The sequence below is a fragment of the Vespula vulgaris genome, chromosome 12 (genome assembly GCF_905475345.1).
Source record: "Vespula vulgaris chromosome 12, iyVesVulg1.1, whole genome shotgun sequence".
Taxonomy (NCBI): Eukaryota; Metazoa; Arthropoda; class Insecta; order Hymenoptera; family Vespidae; genus Vespula; species Vespula vulgaris.
Genome location: NC_066597.1, coordinates 1,834,176 through 1,855,000, shown reverse-complemented (window position 1 = coordinate 1,855,000; position 20,825 = coordinate 1,834,176). Strand labels below are relative to the sequence as shown.

Sequence of the window (20,825 nt, the reverse complement as noted above, 5' to 3'; positions counted from 1 at the left end):
GCCCTGAACCAAACGACAGAAGTTACAGACATTATCGTAGCTCGTTATGTAATTGCATTAAGATCGTGGGCGCTAAAAAGGCGTGCTTGATTTTCGATCGATCGACCTTTCGATCGGTGAATCCCTTTTCGAGTGTTAAATAAATTCGATGTAAAAGAAAGACAGAGAGAAAGAGAAAGAGAAAAAGAGAGAGAGAGAGAGAGAGAAAGAAAAGAAATAAAAAAAGAGAGAAGAAGAAGAAGAAGAAGAAGAAGGGAGGTTAATGACTAAAACGCGAATGTTGCAAGGTCGTTGCGCTTCGAAATTAGACTTGCAAAACATTGGCATGTACCTAACTATCCAGTTTCGAACTCCGATTCCATGGAGTCTTCACGGTAGCCCAATGCTTTCTGTGTGCATTGTAAATTAGCAAGTTAAATCTTTCTTTTTTTCTTTTTTTTTTTCTTTCTTTTCTATACTCTTTTTCTTTCTAAAATCGAAACTCCGTCCTCCCCGTTGTAATCGTAGAAATACATTAGAAATCATTTTTGTTTGTGGAGATTTTTTTGCGAAGTATTTAAATAGAAAAAATATTTTAATTTTTATCGAGGAATATAATGACGAATGATAATTCATATTGTGTAACTTCGACGAGTCCGATGATGAAGAAATAAATTGAAAGAAAGAAGGAAAGAAAGAAAGAAAGAATGAAAAAATATAAAGAATAAAATAAAATAAATGAAAATGAAGAGAAAGAGAGAGAGAGAGAGAGAGAGAGAGAGAGATCATACTCAAAGTCGATGTCGAAACTGTCTCATATTACCGGTTGCTCGATCATGCACGTGTTATCGTTTGAAATGCCACTGGCTGGTCCAGTACGCCATTTTTTTTCCACTCGAGTATTAACTTCTAACTCTTATAAATCCCTTTAAGAACGTTCCTAACTGGGTAAACAACTTACTCGAGATTTTTCATTTTTCATTTCGAACGAAATATATCCCTTTTGGATTTTTATTTTTATAATACCTACTTATATCTACTTATCCATATATATATATATATATGTATACATATATCTTTAACGACGAAGATTACCATATAAAGTCAGTGGCATTAGTATTGCAGTTTGATCGCCACGAATGGCACTACGTTTCATTCCATTCCGTTTGAGGAAAATGGAGTTCGTTCGTATAAAAACGTACGTTTCTTTCTTTCCCCTCGTTTTTCCTCTTATCGCGATACCTTGTAACTTTTTTCTCTTTCTTTTTTTTCTTCTTAGCCTTGAATTATTTCATTCGTAGAAAAAAAAAGAAAAATAGAAATAAGGAGACACTATTGGACATAAAAAAATGATTCCATAATTTTGAGATTGGAAAAAGATGGAGTCGTGTAAATCCATACGTACAGATCGAATTATAACAATTAAGATATATATATTAAAAAAGTATTAGATTCTTTTCTAGGTAACCAGAAACAAGCAAACCGATGTGTTCTATGTACCTCATTGATTATTTGAATTTTCGATCGATGTTTCCCTTCATAAAATTCACGATAAACATGACTGCTTCTAACCGAAGATAGCGGAAGTTGGAAGCTCGTAAGATCATGGTTTTAACGTTTCTGTTAGATTCAGTGTGTTCTATACGCGTGAGTGAGGAGAACGAGTTTTAAGAAGGTACTAGGTTAGAGTTAAGAAACGTGTCTAGATTGGTAGCTGACTACTAACCTCGTCGAATCAGAAATGTTTAGGAATTCGATATTTATCGCTTTTAACACGTTGCTAGACTCGCCTTGAGACGAAAAGAGATGAGAACGGAAGTTGTTGAAGTGTGTGTAGGCGCCATACAACGCTTTAGGCCATTCGATTAGATTGCCCCGTACTCGGAGAATATCATTTCAAATTAATAATAATAATTCCCGACTATTTCTTTACGTCATTCGGTTATACAATTTCGATCGATAATTAATTTTAATCATTTCCAACAAAATATCATTTTTCGTCTATTTTTTCTCTCCTTCTTTTTAACTAATAACGTAAAAGTATGTTATTGACGTTACGATTTCTTTCATTCTTTTTATATAATTTTTATTTTGAAATTGGCAAAGATTTTCTTTATACACACACACACACACACACAAATATACACATATATGTTTGCATGTGCACGTGTGTATATATGTATTGTAACGCGTAAGCACATGTCAGTAGAAAACAGAAAAAGCTACTGGTGCGACCCTTTAAATAGACACACCGTCTTTCCTCGCCGTAGGACGTCGTCTATTTCAGGAGTGCTTCGACTCTCGAAATAAAAGCTCTGACTCATTCCCCTTTATTTGGTGTAGGTGGCCAGGAACAACACGATTCCTTCGTGTCACGAACCGGTCACGTCGTAACACTGCATTCTCTTTCAATTTCTTTCTCTCTTTCTCTCTCCCTCCCTTTCCCTCCCCCCCCTCTCTCTCTCTCTTACTCTTTTCCTCGATTTTCTTTTGCATATCAAAAAAAAAAAAATATGTGTGTGTGTGTGTATAAAAAAAATAATTAAACGAGCGAAAAAAATAGAGGTGTTCTCTTTTGTTCTCTTTTGTTCCTTTTGTTCCTTATTTTCCTTTACTATTTTTAGATTTTTTTTTCTTTTTGTTTTTTTTTTCTTTTTTTTTAAGAGGGAGCTCACAACTTCCTGTTAAACTCGACTTTAATCGAGTTCGATCGAGTGATAAAGAAGACACGTTCAAACGAAATAAAAAATATCTAAGCGAGAAGAATTAATATAATAAACTTATAACGGGTGATACGCGATTTTATTTTCATCCATCGAATATTCCAAAGCAGATAGAATATTGGAATATTTCTTTTTTCTTTCTGTTTTTTATATTTCGAAGACCCGAAGTAGAAATCTTTGAGATATCATTACTTTCTTTTCTTTTTCTTTTTTCTTTTTTTTTTCTTTTTTTTTTTTTTTAATATAAGAACCAGGTTATATTAAGTAAATCGATAAAACTATTACGCGTACTCGTCGAACCCATGGATAACTCGTTGGAAACGATTTTAACGGACACTTCAAGAAAGTGGAAACATTCGATACGATAAAGTCGAATTGCCTCACCCAGTATAAGTCCCTGTAACGATTGGAAGAGAGTTATAGTGAAGTAAAAGAAAAGTCGTTCCGCCAAGTTTACGGGCACCTGCAAGCCGTGCGTAAGGCCCGATTTGAATAATTGTTATCTAGCAGAACATGGCGCCACGTGGGCGCATCAACGATTTATTCTGCCACTCAAACGATCGCATATCAAATCGCACAAATACGACACTTGATCGACGTCACGATTGTCGATCATGATTTTTCTTCTACCCTTTGAAAATTCTTCTTCAATATTTTATTTCGATTAGATAGAAACTCTCGATACATATTTCGACTTTTGTAATCTAAATTTTATACGGATATACGTATATCTAATGATTTTTTTTCTTTTTCTTTTTAAACAAATCATAAATCATAAATCTTGCAAGAAGGAGAAAGAGATCGTAAATCTTAATCTCTGAAAAGTAACAAATCAAACGAGTAATTATAAACGTTACGGTAGAATAAATAACCGCATACAGGTTTAGGTATGTACGATTTCGAGAAAAACTAGTCAATCGAAAGGTAAGGAATAGAAAAATTCTACGTAGAAATAGAACCGGGTAACACTATGGGCACGATTATGGGCATTAGAATTCAAGCAGAAAATCATTCTCCTAATCTGCATTTCAACGGTACGATCGATCGATGTTATACGTTATATGCACCATAGAGTAATATGTCTCTTTGTGAGCTCGTTAAAACCTTGTAATTATAATTTATAGCTACGAAGACATTATAGGATTTACCATTAAAAATATACTCTCTAACCAGTGCCATATTTGAAAACTTCCAAAATAATAATCTCAGAAGAGATTTTTAATCTCATAATATTAAATATCGTTAATACGTTTATAATCATAAGACAATTTATAATCATGAGAACGATAAGAGAAAATATATTTTTTTTAATCGATCGGATTTGCAACATTTTCTTAACAATTTTTTTTCTAACGAATATATGACCTACCTATACATACATACATACATACACACACATATATATTTTTCTTTTTTTTATTTATAAGAGTGAAATTGAACGGTGGAAGATGGAATAATCGATAATATCGATTAATCGATTCGATCGAGAAAGGCAAACCGGTATTATCGATACTAAAGTCAGAGTGTCGATCATTGAATGAAATTTAAGTGGGTCGCGCATGAATGAAATCGTACAATGCTCTCCGATCGTATGTATAATACATATACATGTGTATGTATTGTATATATATACATCCGTATAATAAATATATATAAATATATATGCCTATGTACGATTACTGTCACACTCGGTTCCAATAGACACGCGGCCCTTTACGCTTTCAGCCGCATAAAATCGCGTGGGCGAACTCGCGACCGGAAGCGATTTAAGTGATCGCGGCCAACCGGTTGCAAATCTATCCCTAAGATCTTTCAAATTTCCCCCTTTGTCCCTCTCCCCTCGCCATAAACCTCCCCTCCCTTTCTTCTTCCCTACTCCACGACTAAGACCACACCTTTTTTTACACCTTCCTTTTACATTATTTATTTTATCTACACTTTCAAGGTTTCTTTAAGATTATTTTCATGTAGTAAAATAGAATCAAATCAAATCAAATCGAATCAAATCAAATCAAATCAAATCAATTGAAGTGAAAACAACAAGTGAAATAAAAGTAAAAGAAGAAAAGATATTAATTTGAAATTATTCCAACGTCCATGTTTTTCAATTATTATTATTATTATTGTTATTATTATTATTATTATTATTATTATTATTATTATGAATTTCGAGAGAAAATTTTGTGCAATCACGAAGATTACTTAGATCGAAACATTTTTAATTGTTTACGAATTGTATTAAATTTTATTATTATTGATTGAATCTCTTGAAGGTTTGATGAGAAATTTTGCAAAAAAAAAAAGAAAGGAAAGATAGAGAGAAAGGATTTCTAAAGGTAACTCTTGTTCCATCGTATTGTTATAACTATACGATAAATAGATAGATAGATAAATAGATAGATAGATCTATAAATACATAATGTATGTAAGAAAAGTCATCTTTTAGCGCAGTCGAGTCGACTTTAGTCTCGTCTTACGGTAGTCGACAGAATCAGCGATAAGACTGAAGAGAAACAGCTTACTTGTTAATATTCTTCGACGTGGTATAAGAGTTCTTCTTACCAAACAACCGAGTGCTGACAATGCAACAAAGATAATCGAGAATGCAAATCGATTTTAATATGGATATGTCGAAAGGAAGATTCCTAAAGATAATCTTTATTATACTATATTTAGATTTATTCTTTACGTGCGAGCATAGGTGTGTTTATGTTTGCGTGTATATTTGTTTCTTCTCTTTCCCTTTTCTTATTTTTTGTTTTCTTCTTTTTTAAATTCGTCAGAGATCTTTTTATTGAAAAATTACGATTGTTTCGCAACATCGAACTTCTGCATTCCTACTTTCTATAATACGTTGGCATATCCGATAGATACGATCGAAACGTGGAACGTTTGGTATTTCCTGATTGTGAAACAGACCGGAGGAGGATTCACAAACGCATATCTCCTTTGATGTTAAACGATAGATATTAATTAACGATAATGTCTCATTAAATATCACGAAACGTTAGGAACAAAGCTTTACGCAATATGAATTTAAAAGAAGAATAAAAAAAAAAGAAAGAAAGAAAGAAAGAAAAAGAAACAACAACAACAACAACAACAAGAGCTCTAAAGTTTTAACATAAAAATCAAATGTAATCTCGTAAGGTTAAATAACACGTTTCTACGATAATTACTTATCTGTTATTTCGTCATTAATAATCCTTGCCACGATATTAAGAAATATCTCGAACCATTAGTCAAAGAGCTATGATAGCGAAGAAGAAATAGAAGAAGAAGAAGAAGAAGAAGAGAAAGAAAAAGAAGAAGACGAAGAAAGGAAAAAATGAAAGGTTAGAAAAATAAAAAAAAAATAAAAAAATTTATTATTCGAGATTCTTCTTTGATATCATATCACGTCATATTATGTTACATTACATTACATTATATTATATTATATTATATTATATTATATTATATTATATTATATTATATTATATTATATTATAAAAAAGAACTAGCCTAGTCGAGTAATTCGTGAGAAATGATCTATCCAATAGGTGAGTCAACGTGAGTTACGAGTTACACCATAACGTCGTATCCTTATATCTTACCTTCCATGAATATACCTCTCTGTCTCTCCTTAATTGGAAAAACACTAGAGATCCCGAAGGCAAACCCTCTCTTCGCTACACTGGCAAATCCACCTTAACAGCGTTATTGTGAAATTATAAGATTTGCTTTGCACTCAAAGAAGCGCGCGAATTGTTCTTTGATAATGAGAGCGTTATTATATGTCATTATGTTAACTACTCGACAACTATTGGCCCGAGACATTAAAAGAGAACGGCGCTCGTAAACAACCAACCACCTAACGTTTTAACATAGATGATGATCGAAAGGCTGAGAGTACTCGTTTCATTTTCATTTTCATTTTTTTTCTCTCTCTTTCTTCTTTTTTTTCTATTTTTATTTTTTTTCCACGATCTTTACGAACGTCTCGCGTGAATAATTTCTTTTATTTCCCCTTTTTCTCTCGTTTTCTTCTTTTTTACTATTTTTCTCTTCTTATCGATATCTAAAATTAAACGACATTGATGGCGTGATAAAATGCGTGACAACTTTACAATTTTAAATCATTAAATCCTTCCACACCGGACATTAATCTCAGAGAATGTTGGCCTTTCGATTATTTCGTTAAGTAAAAAAAGGTAGAAGAAAGAAATGTTGTAAAGAAAAATTAATTGATTCGTTAATTTGTTAGGCGAACCAACCGATGAGTATATATATATATATGTATGTTTATTGGGAACAACTGGTAAAACATAGTCGAGATTCCTTGGCAAGGTAAATGCATAAGAGTAATAAACGAGTAAGTCTAATGATAGAAAATTCCAATTCGCGTAATCAGTCGTCGACTAGCCGTCGAGCGAACGTTAGAGTAGTGATTGAATTAAGGAAATATGTGGAAAGCGATTACGTCGATATAGTATTGGCTACGATGCACCGTTGACAAAGCTTGAGTTCTTTATTGAATAAAAGAGAAGAAGAAAAAAATATTAAAATCGTTGCTATTATTAACTTGCTATAATATATATCTACGCGATATTTCAATTCTATATATATATTCTATACATATTTTTTTTTTTTTAAATCAAATCATTCGTTCTATACACGAAAATAACTTTACAAATTAATTTCACGAATATCTCGAAAGAATCAGATCGTATCTATACTTTAATCGACTTCTAATATGTTTCGATCGTAGAAGACGTCTTTCAAAATTTTCCAAATAAAATAAAATAAAAAATAGAGAGATAGAAAAAAGTTAAAAAAAAAATCTGCTAACAAAATGGAGCTTCCTAAGTGTATGAAGAAAGCGGACGAGTGAAAAGAAAAAGAAAAAATAAGAAACAGAAAAAAAAAAAGAATTTCAACGTTAGTCGGCCAAGGTTGAGAGTTACGCTCGTAAACGATTCTCTCTTTCTCTCTCTTTCTCTGCGTAAGTTGCGTAGGTGTCTGCAGATCGAGCTGAGCGATCGCTTTTAACTCGAGAAATCGCCCTCGGCTTCTTCTCGTCGCCGATATCTCGCATAATTTACTCGTTTTCAGTGTCGCCCGAGTCTGAGTAGCAAGCACCATTTACTACTCGAGTAATCTTCGTCCGATCATAGCCAGAAGGTTTCCACTTCGACCTTGTTCTCTCTCTCAATTCTCAACAATATATAATACTACTATTCACGTGGATTCTGGAATTGTAATTGCATCGTAAAATTGAGATCGCAATGCCCCAAGTGGTACATTATCTGCTGATGTTTATACGCTCGTTCTGAATGTTGATAGTAGATCGCGACGAGGAAAAAAGGGGAGAAGAAGCAAGAAAGAAAAAGAAAAAAAAGAAAAAAAGAGGAAGAAAAAAGAATTCAAAGTGACAACCAATCAAGATTGCGACCAAGCTTGTAAATTAGATTATAATGAAGTTTCAATCAATGATGATGTCTCATCGAAAGATATCAAGAATTATTGATAAACGTCATTTCTATATTTTTCTTCGATCGATCGAATTAACAAACACGAGATTCTATAAATCATTAAACACGAAATCATCAACTAAATAATTCGATCCATAAAAAAAAATATATTTATATATGTATATATTGATTAATCGATTACGTCGGTACCGTCAACGATAATCTTAATTTTAATTTGCCGCTAAGAAAAAAGAAAAAATAAAAAGGCCAAAGGATTTCAATAATTCTAACGAATGGTCATCTTTCTTTTTTCTTTTTTTTTTTTTCTTTGGTTTAATATTGTTTTTCCTCTTAATCAGCTCCTATAGCTAGCTGCTATTCTATTAACGATCATTTAAATTTAAATTTAAATTTAAAAGAAACCACATGATTTGGCCGAGTAATGCCAAAGAACACAAACGGAGGGGTGTGTCGTTTTGTTTCGTCGAACGAAAAAGAAGCGCGAATGCGAAGGATAAAAATAGCTAAGGAGAGTGCAACGACCTCGTAACCAAAGCGGAGACAACGTCAAAATCCTTTTAAATCATCCAGGAAGAAGATCTTTTACAAAAATGTTTCCCAATGGGCAATTTCGTTCATTTACGGGATGGTCATAGACATACGATTCGATTAAACATCGACGAACGTAGGATGATATCTAGAATATTTACTATTTTCTTTAACTCTGTGTTATTTTTTTTATTTATTTTTTTTTAATCTAAAAATAACGCGTCTAAGGAACGACAACACGTTACGTATTAAAATGAAATATTAAAATTGATATTCTCTCTGTGTCTTCGTTGTTACGATCAATTTTTTTCTTTTTCTTTTTTCCTTCTTCTTCTTCTTCTTCTTCTTCTTTTTTTTTTTTTAGTTATTTTTCTTCTCTTCCTTCTCCTCCTTCTCCTCTTCCACTTCTATACTTCCGTCAGAAAGAAAAAAGAAAAAATATGACATAAAACTGGTTAATGATTGATTTAAATGATTTTTCCTCAGATTTTTCCACGTATATATCATGCATAATATTAAACGAGGTCGTATGAGATATTTCTTATTATACGGAAGGATGTATTATTTATTAATTTATATCTTTTCCTATAGCCGATTTTATAATCTTATCGATGAGGAGTAAATCAACAAAGGCGATTGCAAAAACACAATATTTTTCTATCCTTTGATATTTTTTGTTCTTTTTCTTTATTTATTTTCTCCCGCAACGATCGTATTTCGAATAGGTCATTATTATTAGGATTATTGAAAAATGATGTACAAATAATCGATCATTCATATAGGAACGACTTGTTAGATTCCAATATAAGATTATAAAATCGTGCCAATATTATATATCGTGCGTTTGTCAGTCTCGTCTTATTTATTCTGACGTTTCTGTGACACCAGAATTCACTTTATAGAAACGATATCACGAAACGACGATATCTTTGACTCGATCGTAATGTAATCGCAGATACGTTCTTACGATAAAAGGCCAAGTGAACTTTATCTCTCAACGAGATCACAAAGTCACAAGATGCAAATTCCAATGGTTGTCTAAGATAGTTGGATTTTTCTTTATTTATTTATTTTTTTTCTTTCTTTTTTTTTCTAAACAATTTTTATCATTTCTTCATTTTTCTTTCTTTCTTTCTCTTTTTTTTTCCTTTTCTTTTCTTTTCTTCATTCTCTTTCACATGTAACTTGTTCCTCATGGTGTGTGTGTGTGTGTGTGTGTGTGTGTGTGGGTAAACTACGATCGCTGTTCGTATTCGAACAAATAAATAAATATTACTAATGTAATGGCGACCATAGACCACCGAGTGTATAAATAATTTATGCGTACTTTCGCTGCATTGCGAAGAACAATGAATTGTATTATAAACGCCTTGACCTAAACCGCCTCTCTCATGAGCCCTGATGTTGATCGGCACTATCCTCTCGTTTTAAAATAAATCGAAAATTATATCTACGATGATATATGTAAGTAACGTTATTCCTTGCGTTATATCTCATTATCGATTATTCTAATACTACGAATTGTTCGTTTACATTTCTTCGTTAATGATATTCGTAGATAAAAATGTATCGATTAATCCGCATTTTTAATTACAAAAGAAAAAAAAAAAATACGTACAACAAAATTTAATTCTGTCGTATTTGTTAAAAAAAAAAAAATAAATAAAATAAAATAAAACAAACATTTTCATTCCTAATATCTGATCCAACGCGACAAGTCGAAATCTATTTTTAGCATTAATTACGTTAACAAGAGACAAAGTAAAAAGAAAGAACGTATACATATACATACAAACAAAATTAAATTCGATCATACGAATTACGAAACATTCTTTAATCTTTAATCTTTTACGTGCGAGGATCGTAGCATGTTACAAAAAAAAAAAAAGAAAGAAAAAAAGCAAAAAAAAAAAGACAAAAAAATAGAAACAAAAAGAAAGAAAGAAAGGAAAAAATGGTACGACTGACAGGATGAATAGTAATTAGTCACGAAAACGTTAAACGTTAAAAATAGCTTCAATATGTTTCTATACGTGTATGCGTTTATTTCAATATCTACCTGTATCTATTAAAACGGTAGTGGTGGTAAATACATTGTATTGAATTTCAAAGGAAGGAAGGAACTTATCAGTGATCTTCCGACGTCCTCGAAAGGAGTCCCAGACGATCTCATTAATCACTGGGAGACGCGTCTCGCTTCGTTTAGTTTCGTTTCGTTTCGTTTTGTTTCATTTTGTTTTCTTTCGTTTCGTTTCGTTTCGTTTCGTTTCGTTTGGTTTGGTTTCGTTTCGAGATCGTAGGTTGGTAGACTGTAAAAATCCTTCGTCCTGATCTACGGAGGCCTATCGATGTCTCTCACGCCTAAAGCCGGCTTGTAAATCACAAGGTAATCTCGATCGAGATCGCGTTCTCTTATTTACCAAGTAAATTTCTACCTATTTCTCCTTATTTGAGCTTATTCGCGCGAATCGATATTCTAAGTGTTTCAATTATTTTTTTTTTTAATTTTAATTCGAATTATTCGTTAAGAAAGAAAAGAAAAGAAAAAAAAATTAAATACAATAAATAAAAAAATAAGAAAGGAAAGAAAAAAAATATATATATATATGATCGCGCTAACCTATCTACCTGCCTACGCATTGAATTTATTAATAAATTTATAATTCATCGGATTCTAAAGATAAAAAATTATACTTTTAAATAACGATTATATGAAATTTCATGGTAACCTCTATATAAAGTAACCTTTTCAAATTTATGTTTATTTGGGACACCGCGTTAATCAATATCGGAAAAATTAATTATGCGATCATTTTTTACAATTTTTTTCTCTCTCTTTTTTTTTTTCTTTTTTTTTTACCAATCGCTTTCTCTTCAGCGTACGTGTACACGTGCGCGCGTGTGTGTATTTTTTTTCTCTTTTAATGTAATACTTAAATGTTAATATAAATTAGGTGTCGCTCACGTGTTCTTAGCGACAACAAAATTGAACATGTGTTCATTAACGTAAATTATTGTCTCTCTATCCTTCTTTTTCTTTTTTCTTAATATTCGAAGCAAAATAAATTATGTGTCGCGATAATAAATATCTTAAATCGAAAACTGATGCCAATGAGTTCTACCATCGATAGCTTCATTGATGTAGAGTTTAATTAATCTACTCTTGTATTTCTCTCTATCTCTATCTCTCTCTTTCAACTCGCTTATTAACAACCAATACCAATTGCTTTTTATGTTTGATGTTATTTACGATATTGTTGGTGTGACTTTAAACACATTTTGCGGTTTAATTTCAACATTGAACTCGATTAAAATGATTACGCAATAAGATCGTCATTAATATTCACAAATAATTATCAATATACGTGATATTTATATCAATAAATAGCTCGAATATTATAATATACATATATATATATATATATATACATATATATGACTATTTTCATTAAAATTTTTTATCAAAATAAAAATAAAATAAACACGTATTTAAATTGATATTATAAAACGAGATTTCCTAGATCCACATTATTTTCATTATTTTTCATTGATCTATCGGAAACGAAAAATACTATTAATTTTTTTACTATCAGATTAATACAGATATATTATATTGGATCAATAACGATATCACCGGATATAGATTATTTTCATTATTTCTATCGATATCGAAAAGAAATTAAATTAAATACGAGATATAAAAATCTTCGAACGAGATTTATAATCGTTCGACAAAATTATAAATATCGATAGAGAGCATTAAATATCAATGAAATAAAAATAATCGATATTTCTCAAGCGATCTATGAAAATTAATAATTAATTACCAACTATATACCAACGAAAATATGCAATCTTTTTTTTGCGCGCGAATCTGACTGATCTCTCTCTCTCTCTTAATCATTTTTTTTTTCTTTTCTTTTTTTTTTATTTTTTTTATTCGTGAACAAGGCAGTATAGTTTCGAGAGCCGCAAAACATTCGAGAGAAGCCAATAACGAGTTAAAGTACTGGCTAATATACGGCGCCACTTCTCGCTCAAGCTTTTATGTTCTTTTTTCTGTTTTTTTTTTTTTCTTTTTTTAAATTGTCTTTTTCTCTTATTTTTTTTTTGTTCTATGCTCTCTACGAAACGAGAATCGGACGTTAACCGAGCGTATAAGTCGACATGAAAGTTTTTTAAAGCACGTTAATAGATTACCCTATTCGTGCTCGTAATCCTCAAACATATACACATACATACACACTCATAGTCACATACTAGTACAGAAAACGGAAAAAAAATTGTAGAAAAAAAAGGGAAAAAAAAAGAAAGAAAAGATATAAATAAAAAATTACAAAACTTTTTAATTCACGCGTTTATGGTCGATCGAGTAAACGTCGCTCGCTAACTAAACTTTCCTTTCGCTAGAATACTTTATGTTAGCATAAATTCTATTCGCGAATAATTGCATATATTACTTGAAATATTCAATTATACGAACAATTCTATTTTTGTTCTTCTCAATGTACTTCTTTAATCGTAATACACAATACACGTATACGTATCTCGTTTCTTTATAAAAAGAAAAAAAAAAAAAAAGTAATCGACTGTGTAATTGAATATAATTTTGTTTCTCCGAAATTATCGATTATTATATCCAAATATATTCTATTACAATTTCTATAATTCCTTTCTTTTTATTTGCGAATAGTGATCCCTTAAATCACAAAATGTCCCGTTAAACAACGATAATTTAAATATTAAATAAATAATAAATCTAATGACAATATAATGCATTTAAAAATCACGTGCTTACTTTGTAAATAATACATATATGACCGAGTACAGGGAAAAGATTTTACGATACGCACGAGTTCCATTAAAACTCGAGAAACATCCTTTGTAAAGCGAAGACATTCGCTCAAGGAAAAAGATTCCCATTAATGTTAACAAATGAAATTTACGGTGATCGTTAAAATCCAGATTCCTTTAGATTCTTCAACAAGAATTATATACACTTACGTACGCAAGTACGATCTAGACAATGTATACCAGTGCAAAATTATCTCTCAAAAAGTAAAATAGAATGAAAGAAAAAAAAAAAAGAAAGAAAAAAAGAGATAGAATGAAAATAAAGTAGACAAAAAAAGGATAAAATAGAACGAAAAACAACAATAAAACAAAGAGTTAAGGTAAAATAGAAAAAGAAAAAGAAAGAAAGAAAAAAGAAATTTTTCCTTTCAAGTAATTGAGTCTCAAGTGCTCGATCTCGACGATAAATAATTTTTTAGTCGGATAAATCGGAGTGTTTCCTTCTAAACTCCTTTTAATTTTCCTGGTTAACTCGTAAAAAGAAATTTGACGCCTTTTAAACGTCGCTACGTTGAGATCGTAAATGTCGTAACTTAGCTGCGATCACGGAGATCATTAATACGATCGTTAGAAGCTCGTCGTAATCTGCATTTGAAAAATCCCGGTCAACGAGTAATTACGATGTACTATTAATGTTTATATATATATATATATATATATATATATATATATTATATTCCTTTTTTTCTTTTTTACAGATTCCATACAAAAAAGGTATTTCACGATTTAACAAGAACGGCATACGAAGTGTCTTTATTAAAGTCGAAGATGACTCGTCAGATCGTCGCCGTCGTCGTCGTTGTCGATGGTATAATGTCAAGGTTCGAAAAGAATTAAAAAAAAAAAAGATATATATATATATATATATATATATATATATATACATAAAGAAAGAAAAAAAAAGAGTGATGAAAAAGAAAAGAAAATAATGAAAATAAAAATTCCTTTTCGTTTCGATCTAGACAAATTTGTTGGATATGGATCTACGTGGAGATTAATATTGTTGTTTTCTTTCTTTAACGAGAGTTCGATAATTGTCATTGTAAAATAATTTTTTCGCTATAAATGGAGAGAAGGAGATGAGGGTGGTAATGGCGATGACGTTGCAAGGGAAGGAGGAGAAAAAGGATTCATTATATACACTTGAATTATTTCTCGAGTTATTCTCGAAGGTCACGTGCTAATTCCACGAGTATCATACGTTAAATGTTCTTCGATATATATTGGTAATAAGGAAAAAAGGAAAGAAGAAACAGAAAAAGAAAAAAAGAAATATAGAAATCTCTAAGTATAATTCTCCAACTCCAACACTCCATTATCTTTTCTTCTCATGGATATCTGCTTTCTAAGCTCTAAGAAGAAGCCGTACAACGATGGAAAGATTTTTCGCAATATGTTTCTGGTGTAGTAAATACGTACATAGATCGTTTAGATCTAACGAAGCCGATCGCGTTGCACAAGCGATCGATAACAGGTTCTCACGTGTGGATTCCATCGTTCGCGTCGGCTTCGATTTGTACTTGTAATCGTAACTAATGTTGAAAGCGAAAAGAGAAGATGGATGAATATATACAAAAAAAAAGAAAAAAAAAAAAAAAGAAAAAGAAATGTAAAAAAAAAAAAAAAAAGGAAAGAAAAAAGAAAACGAAAGGATAAATAAATCGTAATCGTTGTTTAAGCGAACGTAGAAATGAACGCGATTAATCGTTCGTCGAGATCGATTACCGGACTTGATCGAGTAAATATCAACCGTCTGTACGATTCAAGTTTCATTGATAGATCTTAAACGTTTGACGATCATTATCGATCTTGGAAAAATCGTATTTATTTTTTTCTATAGAAAAAAAAGAAAGTAGATACAAGGATTAATCGCGAATGAAAAATATTTTACAGGAGTAATACGAATCTTTTTGATCGGAGTAAAAATTTATTATCAATATTTCCTTATTATTACTTGTTCATTTATTATATGTATATGCGTATATGCATTTGTGTGCATAAGTGCATGACGAATGTAAGAAAGTGTTTCGAAAATAATCGAGTGCTGCCATCTCGTGAAATTCTTGAAAAACTTGTCGTGACTGTTTTATCGAGTTCTATCGATGATAAGTACGTGTACGTGCTGTATATATATATATATATATATATATATATATATATATATATATATATATAACAGTTAATTTAATACCGCATATAATCTAAAGTTATTTGACTATCGCCTTCTATTCTACCTTTTATCTTGTATTTTAAAACCGATAACCATTATTACTTCCTATATATAATAATGTCCAACTAGTGGAGAATCTCCATAGAAAAAAAATGTATATATATATATATATATATATATATATATATATATATAATAAATATATACTAACTTTCTCTCTAATAATAAATACGATCATTCGATATAAATCTAATTCTTAAATTCGTACAAATATTTCGTAAAGATAATTTCTGTGAGAATACGATCGAATAAGAACAATAATCATAATAATAACGTTGAGAAAAATCTTACCTTTTCTCTTTGTAGACAACAAGATATTCCATTGCCCATGATTCGATGAAACCAAACGAAAACTAACTAAATTTGAAACAACTCGATTCTCCTTGATCTCTTCTGTAACCTATAAAACGGTCTTCTCCACCGTGGCCGGTATAAAACTTTAACGTCCATCTTACGCAGATTATTTTTCACACCAACTTCGAATAATATTATTCTCGACGACATCATTTCAAAAACCAGTTGTTGCACACTTCGAGAAAGTTGACATTTAATGTTTTCTCTATCAAAAATAATCGTTTTCGCACATTTGCATTCACTCAGACGCACGCACACACGCGTCCCAACTGAAAAAAAATTCTCGACCAATAGGATTTCTCGTAGAATTTCAAATGCTTCATCGTACGTTACGATTATTTTATTATTATCCTTAATAACGTATCACGTATTAAAATATATACGTATATGTATATATATTTTATTTTATTTTAATCGTACACGCGTTCTCCCGACGTTATTACACGTGTTTGCACGTATAATTGTTTCGTTTAATCGTACGTAATATTATCTCTTTTTGCTAATAACTTTTCAACGACACGATGACAACGACGACGATGACGACGACGACGACGACGAAGACTGTAACTGAAAGATTAAAAAAGACGTTATTCGAAAATACGAAACGTATAATATCTATGCAAGTGTCGATAAGTTTTTAACATGACTACTAGAGGACGTTACACCTGTTTTCTAACTTTTATCATCAAGTATTACGAGTTAACAAAATTTTTAACATCATGAATTTACATTATCTACACGTTAATATTCCAACTCATTTTACACGTTTACGTAAGTTGTTATTATCGATACATAATTTTTCAACACGATGTATCAAAATGGCGGGAATATTCGAACGTTGCTTTGTTGTTTGTTTTCATTTTCTTTTGTTTCAAATATACCTCGATATTTTATAAATTAGACAGATTTTATTCGTTCGGATATTGCGTGTTTTTGTTGTTAATGAAAAGATTACAAACAAAGTAAATAAATAAAAGACGAGAAGAATCGATCAGTAGAATTATAATTGAATCGTTCGATCGTAACACAATACGAAATGAGAATTGAAATAATTCGAATAAATCGAATTTCTCGATTTAATATCGACGATCGTTAACGATATTCGCTTCGATTGTCTCCCAATTAACGTGTCATTATTTTATTGTTGCACTTTATTAAAAAAATGGAAATGAAACGTAATATTGACAATGCATAACCTCGAATTCATTTCTATCTTATTAAACGACGATCGAATATAAAAATGATTTAAAAAAATAAATAAAAATCATCTTGCTTGATTCTTCTATTAATATATGCAACGTTTTATGTATATAATTTTTTTCTCGTGAATTATTAAAATAAAAAGAAAAAAAAAAGAAGAGATTAACAAATCGAAGAGACGATTGTTCAGAGATCAACGTCGATAAAATAAAATGTTTCTTTTTTACACACAAATAGATCTACGTTATCGACTTCGATTTAATACGATAAATCTAAAGATATTTCGAGATGGCACAAGACGTCAATTTTTCTAATCACGGTGATATTATAATTAACGTGATTAGATGTTGCGTTTGAATTATATTATACTTTTCTTGTTTTTTTGTTTTTTTTTTAAATAAAACTGTATTCGCTTTTTATCGATAATTATATAACAATAATTAACCTGTATGAATACACTATAACATTTTACAAATTTTTATAATTACTCAAAAATCATCGTTGAACTTTACACGATCAGAATTCTCTCCCAAGACGGTGAAATCAGTTTTTGTTAATATTATACGAATTGAAAATTTAATCGTTTTGAAATGTTTAAATATAATTATTTTATATTTAATGCGCGAATGTAAAAAAAATTATTACTCTACTTTAATAATAAAAATACATAAAATATATAATAATTTTATTCGCATACGTGTGACGATGTGTGATGAGAGACGAAACGTCACATCGTCTCGGTTTCTAAAATCTATAATATTATTATTATATAAGAACGTTTTGAACATGGTAAAATTAAAATATGATTAAAAGCCATACTCGAAGGGTTCTTTCGAACCTTCGAAATTAACTCTTTGGCAATCCTGAAACTCCAAAGCAATCTTGAAACGAAAAATCGAGAAAGCAGAAAGAGAGAGAGAGAAGCGAAAATTAGTATATTAATTGCTGAAAATTCATAATTAAAAATTAATTAACTTATTCTAGGTTCGTAACTCTACAAGTCTCTTTGTTTTTTTTTTTTATCGATAACTCTGCTCGACTTTTTTTCAGTCAAAAGCTCCATGAGTCTACCGAGACTTTTCTTTTATCAACGAAATTATTTGTTTTATTTAAAAATTAATAAAAAAAGATCTTTGTACGCTCCTTCTTACGAGCGAATTATTCTAATTGTTCAAAAATAAATTACACGATTTCGCTTGTAATTCAGAGATTTATACATCGTGAACGTCTTCTTGCTCAATTTTTATTAAAATTAAAATTAGTAAATATCGTCACTCTTTGCTATTTTCGTAAGAAAAAAAATATTTCAAAACGCATTAAAATATTTACTATTTCAAATAATCGTAATAAACGCGTAAACATGATTAACTTATCGGGAGATTTAAAAATTAACTTACTACTTAAGAAGTTTCGCGATGACACCAAAACACTCGATTGCGATTTAGGTCGATTTAGGTCGAAATGGATGATTCGTAGTTGGTTGAAAATGAGATAGGTCGACATCGAAGTTGGTTGAGATTCTCTTCCGTGATGCACTGACTCTAATTCGCGCTAATTTATTAACGAACGGTCACACTGAATTTACTTTGCGAAACTCTACTATCTTTTCAAAATCAGTCTCTACGACTGTCAAAAAAAAAAAGAAAAAAGAAAAAGAAAAAAAAATTAAACATTTCGCGAACAAACACTGACTCTAACGACTGCATTGCACGCAGTCGATGCAAAAACACTTGTTTTAATCGCGAAACGCGAACGAACCAACACTGCTTCTATTTCGCGAATTTTTTTGTTTTTTTCTTTTTTGGTTTTTTTTATTTTAGCGACTACAAACACTCGGTTATTTCATCGTTACGCGCGCGATTGCAAAAGTTCTGAAACAAAAAAATACGAAATGAAATAATTTCACTTGAACGAAATAATTGCTTAATTATTAATAGATTAATTATTAACAGAGATTATATAATGCATTATTTAATTAAACTTATATTAATTATAATAAGAAACTATAAATTATTTAAAAAAATGTGCGACATAAAAATATACTTACTTTGAATTTTTACTAGTAGGAAAGATAACCTGTCAGAATTTCGATGTTGACTCGTCGAGGTACGAAAGAAGACTGATACGACAACTGCCAAAGTCAATGAGAGGTTTAATTTTGTTGACGTCACGCGTAACTATCCCCCTCCAATTTAAAACTTAAGTATAAAAGAAAATCAATATTATCCTCGCTATTTAACGACGCACCGATCAATAATTTTTGCCTTTGTAATCGCGATCGATCGATATTTCGTATTGTATTCGATTTTCATGTATATACATACGCGCGCACACACACACATATACTATTAATATTTTTTACACTTATACACACGTACTTTTAATCGTATCTTGTATGATTATGAGATTTCACACTTCATAAAAAATTTCCAAAAATTTCACGAGATAGAATAACTATATCGAATTAGAATTAGGTTAGTACGTCGTTCTCCGTCATTCGGAGTTAAGAGGATGTTTCTCGTTCGAAGGTACGACGAGTACTAAAGCTAAACAAATTTGTTTTCTTACATATACCTTGAATAATAACGAGAGGTGAAAAGATATAACCTACGAATTTGTATATATAATACGATTAAAAGCTCTTTCTTTTTTTTGTCTTATGCGAATTTATGCGTGTGGTAATATACGTGTGTGTATATGTGCGTGGTATGCGTGTTTATGTGTGTGGTGTACGTGTGATGTATGTGTGCATGGTGTACGTTGTGTGTGTGTAATGTGTGTACGTTGTATGTGTGTAATGTGTGTATGGTGTACGTTGTGTAATGTGTGTAATGTGTGTATGGTGTACTTTGTGTGATGTGTGTGTGTGTACGTGCATACGTGAGATACGATTATTACGAATGTGTAAGTGCGTAGCGCCGAGCTTAACGTTTATTTTCATGCGTGCACTATCCTTTGCAAAAATATCCGAGTGAGTTTTTTTTCCCTTTCTTTCTTTTCTTTCTTCTCCTTTTTTTCGTCGTCCGTTTTCTCATCGAATACATAGGTATTTTCTAAGAAATAATACAGGTCAGTGTGCGAGCCTTGAAATTTATATAGGTTAGTACTGTCCGAAAATATGTAACGGTTTTTCTCATGGTCATTTTTTAATTCCCGTCGCGTTTACGCACGTTTTAACGTATTACTTCTCTATATACATATATCCATATATTGACTTACATATATCTATCGTTTTTTCTTCGTTCCTTTCTTCGAGCATTCTCGATTATGTACAATCATGTACGTATAAAAAAAAAATTCCACGAAAAATTCACAGTATTGGTTTCTTCCAAATACGGATATATATATATGAATCCGTATATATATATATATATAGATATACACACGTCTATTGCACGTTATTTCGCGCGTAATATGTAAAACATAGGGATCATTTACTTGCACGTGATACAAGTGTACATCTGTTTAACCTTTCTAAATATT

The 20,825-nt window shown here is 30.8% G+C and overlaps 2 protein-coding genes and 1 long non-coding RNA gene across 5 annotated transcripts in view; 1 reads left to right on the top strand and 2 right to left on the bottom strand.

Moving 5' to 3' along the window:
• The window catches only part of LOC127068181 (uncharacterized), a 16,740-nt gene extending 2,078 nt beyond the window's left edge, over positions 1–14,662 (top strand). For 2 of the 3 annotated variants that reach the window (XM_051003996.1, XM_051003997.1), the window contains exons 3-4: positions 14,257–14,379; positions 14,521–14,662. In XM_051003996.1, the coding sequence (XP_050859953.1) occupies positions 14,257–14,379; positions 14,521–14,556 (159 nt within the window). In that variant the 3' untranslated portion in view covers positions 14,557–14,662. Of the gene's footprint in view, positions 1–8,574; positions 8,677–14,256; positions 14,380–14,520 lie in introns of those variants that run through there. The other variant, XM_051003998.1, reaches the window with a different exon arrangement.
• The window catches only part of LOC127068149 (NAD(+) hydrolase sarm1), an 83,000-nt gene extending 66,787 nt beyond the window's left edge, over positions 1–16,213 (bottom strand). Inside the window, exon 1 of the transcript XR_007782848.1 lies at positions 16,080–16,213. The gene's annotated coding sequence lies outside the window, so the exon portion shown is untranslated. The remainder of the gene's footprint in view (positions 1–16,079) is intronic.
• An 80-nt stretch (positions 16,214–16,293) lies between these two features.
• On the bottom strand, positions 16,294–20,646 carry LOC127068189 (uncharacterized). Its single transcript, XR_007782869.1, has 3 exons — positions 19,390–20,646; positions 18,740–19,213; positions 16,294–16,709 (listed from the first exon to the last, which is right to left on the bottom strand). It is a non-coding gene; the product is annotated as an uncharacterized LOC127068189 (long non-coding RNA).
• Between the last annotated feature and the right edge of the window lie 179 nt (positions 20,647–20,825).